Raw genomic sequence first — 7,365 nt, 5'->3', positions numbered from 1 at the left:
TAGTAATTAGTCCTATTTAATAAAAGAAAAAATACAAAAATAAACCTTGTGGTTACACCTGTTTTTGATTGCTGCCCTGTGGTTTAAAAATTTACAAAATGGTACCTTGAGGTTTATTCCGTTAGCAAACACTTGCCAAATTGACTAACGGTGCTAAAAGTCAAAGGGAAAATAGTTAATTTGGTCCTTATATTTATTTATTTTATAAATTAACACCTCTTATTATTTAATTATCACAAACAAACCCCAAAATTAAAAATAAAAATAAAATACACATTCTTCTCTATCTCTCTTTAGTTTCTTATTTTTTTCTTCTTTCTCTCTTCTCCCTCTAAAAATACAAAATCAATTCCGCAAGACTTCCTAATTTATCCAGTGCAGAAGCAACGATCAGCCTAATTGGAACATCAATATGCCCTTGAATGCCAATTCCTCCCACTGGAGCACCTTGCTCTTGAAGGTCAATAATTTGCTGTATATATTTATCTGGTGTTGATCTTAAGTCTATTCCGTCCTCGATGTGGTAATCCTTTACAAAAAGGGTAGCAGATGATTCTAATTGGTTGGCAATTTTGAACATGTTCGCCCGGATATCTTTACCCAGATGACTGGTTTAAAAACATTTTGGAATGATGCAGTTCTTTATTTTTAATATCAAAAATCATAAAATACCGATCCTTTTAACATTACCTACCTTGTGCGTTTGCTTCTTCAAATAACTAAATCTTGCTTTCATGTATACAGGGAATCATAAGATCAACACCTGAAGCAGACCTTGTACATAAACCATAACATTGGATGCCTGCTTTTCAATTCTAAAAGACCCACCAATCTCATGCCACTTGTTATCATTAGACTCCACTTCACCTCCATTGACCCATTAGCTATCGATCGCTCTCTAATTTCTTATTGATTTTGTAATTTTAGAGAGAGAAGAGAGAGAAAGAAGAAAAAAAATTAGAGAGAGATGGAAAAAAAGTGTATTTGATTTTTATTTTTAATTTGGGGGTTTGTTTGTGATAATTAGATAATAAGAGATGTTAATTTATAAAATAAATAAATATAAGGACTAAATTAACTCTTTCCCTTTGACTTTTAACATCATTAGTCAATTTGGTATGTGTTTGCTGACGGAATGAATCTCAAGGTACCATTTTACAAATTTTTAAACCACAAGGCTGCAATCGAAAACAGGTGTAACCACAAAGTTTATTTTTGTACTTTTCCCTTTAATAAATTAGTCTAAATTTTATAAAAAATTTAGATATTAAAATTTACAAAACTAGACCTTAGAAGAAATCTATTTACATTTGTAAACTCATTTAGACATATGCTACTAAACTAGACACTTCAATACATTTTTCCAAAAATACTCTTACAAACTCTCCATCTTCTTCAACTTCTTCTTATTCTTCAACCTATCTTCTGAATGTTTAGAGTAAATTTCTACAACTTAAGAACAACGAAGAAAACAGACACTAAGCACAATGAAGCATAAGTATTATTTCAACCTAACAACAAAGAGAAAACAAAAACTAAGTACAATGAAGAACAAATAGAAATAAATTTTGAATGTTTAAAGTAAATTTCTACAAACTCATCTTCTGCGTAATTTTAAATGTTTAAAATAAATTTAATGGTTCGCATTTTATATCTGGCCTTATCGACCAAGTATAGTGAATTCCCGCCTTTAAAGATAATCCGCCAAAATCATTATTCCTTCGTCTAGGCCGAATCGTGGTGTGAAAAAACCTAGAGTTCTGATCCCCTTCCCTAAGCCATTTGACTTTGGATTTTTGGTTCCAGTATACGTCTTACTCCATTCGAACTTTATCAATTTCGTTTCTAACACTTTTAACTTCCCCCGTGTTCGCTTTACCCCTAAGTGCTTCGAGCTGTCAGTGTAGCCGCCGAGTCTGACCTCGAAACTGTCTCCTGAACCCCGCTCCCCAATTCTGTTAGTGCTCCATTTTGTAGTCAAAAGCCAAGTGTGACGAACTACCCCATTCCTGCAGCACTAGCTGGCGACAGCTCTCCTCCAATCCCTATGCATTCTCGTATCTGAACTGAGGCGATGTTCCTCGTTGAAAATCACACACTTGTAATATCTGAGCCGAGTGATCTGACTGAGTGGTGCAGATCTCACAGACTATCGCTCTAGGAAATAGATCAAGCCACCCCTAAGTTGCCACCCTTATGTCCAGTTTCTCCTCAATAAACGCCTGACCCAACCAGGTCCTTAGCCAAGTGAACTGATACCCCGACATATGAACTTCAGAAAGTCCACGGTAATTAAGTACCTCATTAAAACTGAAGAGGGATGTCCACAACCTCCTCTTTTCTCAAAAGCAAACAACATATCATTAAAATCTCCAACGTAAGCCACGGTCAATTCAAGATTCGATATAAGTCCTTCATATATTGCCAAGACTGAGCGCGTCTAATCCTCTCCGGAAAGCCATAAAAACAGTAAATCGCCAGTCTCCAGCAGAACCCGACGTCACTTTGACATCGATAAAATTAGTACCATACTTTAACAAACCTACCGAAATCTCCTAATTCCATAATAATATCAAGCCACTGCCTCCCCGAATACTATAGACAACAAAATACCTCTCATATCCGACCGTACTTCTCAAATTCAGAATGACATTACTACCTACCATTAGAAAGATAAAGGAAGGTTTGTGGATCTGAATGAGCTCCCCGAGCTCCTGAACTGTCTCGAGGTTGCCCACCCCTCAACAGTTCCAACTTAAACATGTCATGGCTTCCAACAGGTCCCTTCAACGGATCCTTGCGGATATCTCAGTTTCATTTATAATACCCTTCATAGACCCTCCTCTTACATTTCGGATCTGATACCACATTGACTATAAATATTGATAACAATTATATAAATAAAGTGTTTGGATGGATATACAGACAGATATGTCAATAAAATAACATTACGATGAAGACATTTTAATAATTTTTGTCAACATCCTTTAAAAAAACCCGAGGGAGTATTGACGATCAACAATGTAAGCAGAGACTCGATTTAGAAATTTGTTAATTCCCCCAATTTGATATATATATCAGTAATCTCTCTAGCCTGTTTAGATATTCGATCTTCTTCTCTCTCTCTCTCAAATTTGCTTTGGTAGCTTTTCCACTGTCATTAATGGGTGAAGTAGCCCTTACTTACGTGGGGAAACTTCCATCCAACTTGATCAAGTTAATTCCAATTCCTTTTGAAGATCTGAAAAGATTTTGGGGATTTGAAGAGGAACTTAACCAGCTACAAGAAACGCTAGTTGCGATTGCAGATCTGGTGGAAGATGCAGAGGAGAAACAAGAGAAATGGCCAGCTATGAGACGGTGGCTGACAAGTCTGAAAGAAGTAGCTTATGAAGCTGACGACTTGCTTTCTGAGTTGTCTTATGAAACTACTCGACTTCAGATTCGAGATCAGGAGGTATCTATCTATAATCTCATAGCTAGGTCGTTAATTCAATTTTAATTTTCTACGAATTTGTAGTTTCTGAACTAAGAAAGAGTAAATTTAGTGGATATTAGCTTAATCAAATTTTAAAAACATTTCGAACTAGGTTCACAGCTTCTCTTCAATTTCAAGAGCCATCGACAATGCCGGAAAGGCTAATTTTCGTCGCCAAATAGTGTCTAATCTTCAGAAAGTGAACCAATCACTACAAAATATTCAGAGGCACGGTCTATCCCTTCAGCTTAGTTCAGTCCCACCACGCAATTTGGAGGATAAGTTGTTGCCTCAAAATAGGTTGCCAACAGACTCAAACCTTGACGACCCAATTATAGGCAGGAAAGTTGATGTAGCAAAAATTGTTAATCTGCTTACTAGCTCCTGCTATCAACAACTTACCGTTGTTTCCATTATAGGAAAGGGTGGTGTGGGAAAGACGACTTTAGCTAAACTTGTGTGTCAAAAAGTCATGGCTTTAACCAGAAAACCTTTTGATGTTAAAATATGGGTGTGTGTTTCTGACAACTTTAGTGAACACAAAATTTTGGGAGAAATGTTGCAATCTTTGAATGCATCCATGGGAGGATTAACCAGTCTAGATGCGATTCTTGCACAACTTAAGAAAGAGTTGGTGAGTAAAAAGTTTCTTCTGGTTCTAGATGATGTTTGGAACGAAGATCCTAGGCGGTGGGATAGTTTAAAAGCTCTGGTTTCAAAAATTTGTACAAACAATGGAAATGCTATTCTTGTCACAACTCATTTGCAAGAAGTGGCAACCATTATGGATACTTCATCTCAGCATAGTTTTGGGCTTGATTTATTGTCTAATGATGAGTGTTGGTTCCTTTTCAAGGAAAGGGCGTTTAGAAATGTAATAGCACCTGTCCCATCAAATTTAGAGGCTATAGGAAGGGAAATTGCAAAAATATCTAAAGGAATACCATTGGTTGCAAAAGTTTTAGGAGGGATAATGGGATTTATTAGGGATGAAGAAGCATGGTTGAAAATTAGAGATAGTGATGTTTCTAACGGAAGCTATTTGCCTATGATCAGACAAATGCTTCATCAGTTGCCCTCATACTTAACGTCATGCCTTGCATTCTGTTCAAATTTTCCAAAAGACTTCCTGATTAGAAAGGAAGAGTTAATTTGGTTATGGATGGCTGAGGGGATTGTTGAGTCATGTGACATGGGCAACATGTGCTTTGATGCCTTTCTTGCAAATTACTTGTTCCAAGCTACAGAAAGGGATGATTATCACAATGTCATACTATACAAGATGCATGAGCTTGTCCACGATCTTGTATTGTCTGTGTTCAAACCTGAAACATCTTTCTCCTATCATTTATATGTAGATGATCAATTTGTGCCATATTTGATGGATAAACTAATGGATAAACTAAGGGGTGGAGCCAAGAAGTTGCGCACTATTATCGCTGGTGGTCTTCCCAATCAAGAGATATGGAAGATGGAAAGGTTGCGGAGTCTGCACTTAAAAGTTGCTGATATGGAAGTATTGCCATCATCAATCGAAAAAATGAAACATTTGAGATATCTTGATGTCTCAATTTCTAAAACCAAAGAGCTGCCTCAGTCAATCACCAAGCTATACAACCTCACAACTTTGAATCTCTCATATTCTAGAATAAAGGAATTGCCTGAATTCATCACCAAGCTCTTCAATCTTCATACTTTGAATCTCTCAAATTCTAGCATCAAAAAGTTGCCTGAATCCATCAGCAACCTCCACAATCTTGAAACTTTGGATGTCTCAAATTCCAACATCAAAGAATTGCCTGAATCCGTAGGCAGGCTCCACAGCCTTCAAGCATTGAATGTCTCACATTCCAAGGTGAAAGAATTGCCAGAATCAATCACCAACCTTCACAATCTTCAAACTTTAAAATTCCTTGAATGCAAGGAACTTACCAAGCTTCCTAGAAACAAGATCAACAATCTGATCAGTTTGAAGCATATTGCTTTTTCTTATGAGCACCAGATGCCATTTGGTTTGGGGAAGCTAAATGGTCTCGAAAAGTTGCAATTCTTTGTTGTGGGTCCTGATTGGGGAGGTAGCATTGAAGAACTTGAATACTTAAACAAACTAAGTGGGGACTTGAAAATAACCAGGCTTGAGGAGGTGGGTAATAAGAAAGAAGTTGAGAGAGCAAATTTGCAGGAGAAAGCTGAAATACAAGGACTTTTTTTTCAATGGAGTTATGGAGCAAATGATAGAAGTTCAAGGGACGAGGAACTGCTGGAAGGCCTTCAACCTCATCCAAACATAGAAAGAATAAAGATCAAGTATTACATGGGAGAAAAATGGCCATCGTGGATGTTGAGGATGAAGAGTCCAGGTGATGGTGATTCTTTTGTAGTAATTAACAATTTGGTGGATGTTAGGTTGGAACGGTGCTGCAACTGTGTACAACTCCCTCACCTTGGAGATCTTCCTCATCTTAAATTTCTTAAGATGAATCGCATGGGAAAAGTGAAGTGCATAGGTAATGAGTTCTATGGGATTGACAGGGAAAGCAGTAGTATTGGATGCTTGAGGTTGTTTCCAGCATTGAAATCATTGTCTATAAGCCGGATGGTGAATTTGACTGAATGGAGCTCTCCATCGGATGGCACTAAGGTTGTTGTATTTCCTTTTCTCGAAAATTTGTCCATTCAATCTTGTTCTAAATTGACAGGTTTTCCAATGAGTGATCTGTCTGAACTTGTGAAGCTAGATATCAGAGATTGTGAAGAACTGAGGCTTTTAACTGCTAAGAAGCAGTCCTTTGGCTTTCTTACAAGTCTATCAATTATTGGATGTTCAAAGTTAACTTATCTTCGTAATTGGCTTCAATCTGACATGTGTTTCAAGGAATTAAGTGTAAGAAGATGTGAATGGCTGACGTTTATTCCTGAAGATTTAGGGAAGGTAAGATGTTTAACCTCCTTGGAGATTTATTGTTGTAGAAGGTTGAGATATTTTCCTGAGGATATATTATGCAAACTCACTCAGTTGCAAAATTTAAGTATTGGTGCATTCTCAGAGGAGTTGGATGATTTCCGTTATTTAAACGGAACCAAAGACCTACCATGCCTTGATGAGTTAGAAATATGGGGATCTGATTTTTTCGGTCGCGAAATGTCGATTCTACCAAATCAAATTCAACGACTTACTGTCCTGAAATCATTGAAGATAATGGGATTTAAAACAATGGAAGCATTGCCAGATTGGTTGACAAATCTTCAGTCTCTTCAGTCCCTTTCCCTGGATTATTGTAGGCATCTCGGGTGTCCATCAACAGCTACAGTCATTTTGCGCCTCTGTAGTTTAACACATCTCAGCATTAACTGCTGCCCCATTCTTGAGGAAAATATAGCTGAATGGTTAGAGTATTTCGACACAACAGGAATCGAAGTTGAGTTTTCACATGTCTCTAATGTCAGAATCCGCTTGGGATATTAGTTGGATGAACTTGTTGTATTTGATTCAGTCTGGAAGTTCTTGTTTATGGCTTTCAAATGTAATTACAGGAATAGATCAATTTTTGTTGTTGATAGCTAAGTAAGGACGGTTTTGTATAAAATGTTCTTCTTAGTTCTTAATTCATTATATAAACATGTGATCAAATGTCTACAAAACATATATGTGAATCAGATATCAAATATGAACAATTGTTTGTGAGTTGTTGCACTTGAATGTAAAGCTCTTATTTGGATTCTTTTCTTGTGTTTTCATAGTCAATTAGAACAGCCTACTAGAAATATCAGTACAAGTTTTTTATGCATAAACTGAAAAATTCTAGCATGATCCGGGGCCAATGTTCGTAGCGAGTCCTCCTTCGGTAACTTAACCCTTTTCTCTCTATTTTCTAATAGACCCCTTT

General features: G+C 36.9%; 1 protein-coding gene across 1 annotated transcript; it reads left to right on the top strand.

Annotated features, from left to right (window-relative positions):
- Positions 1-2,946: 2,946 nt before the first annotated feature.
- Positions 2,947-7,163, top strand: LOC136226210 (putative disease resistance protein At3g14460). The gene is made up of 2 exons (XM_066014556.1): positions 2,947-3,457; positions 4,837-7,163. The coding sequence occupies exon 2, from the start codon at positions 4,860-4,862 to the stop codon at positions 6,942-6,944; it is 2,085 nt and encodes a 694-aa protein (XP_065870628.1). The 5' UTR covers positions 2,947-3,457; positions 4,837-4,859; the 3' UTR covers positions 6,945-7,163.
- Positions 7,164-7,365: the final 202 nt, after the last annotated feature.

The sequence above is a fragment of the Euphorbia lathyris genome, chromosome 4 (genome assembly GCF_963576675.1).
Source record: "Euphorbia lathyris chromosome 4, ddEupLath1.1, whole genome shotgun sequence".
In the NCBI taxonomy this organism is placed as follows: domain Eukaryota; kingdom Viridiplantae; phylum Streptophyta; class Magnoliopsida; order Malpighiales; family Euphorbiaceae; genus Euphorbia; species Euphorbia lathyris.
This window is presented reverse-complemented; position numbering and strand designations above follow the sequence as displayed.

Excerpts from the sequence above, each read along its gene's own strand:
- LOC136226210 (XM_066014556.1), top strand. The coding sequence starts at position 4,860 with ATGGATAAACTAATGGATAAACTAAGGGGTGGAGCCAAGAAGTTGCGC.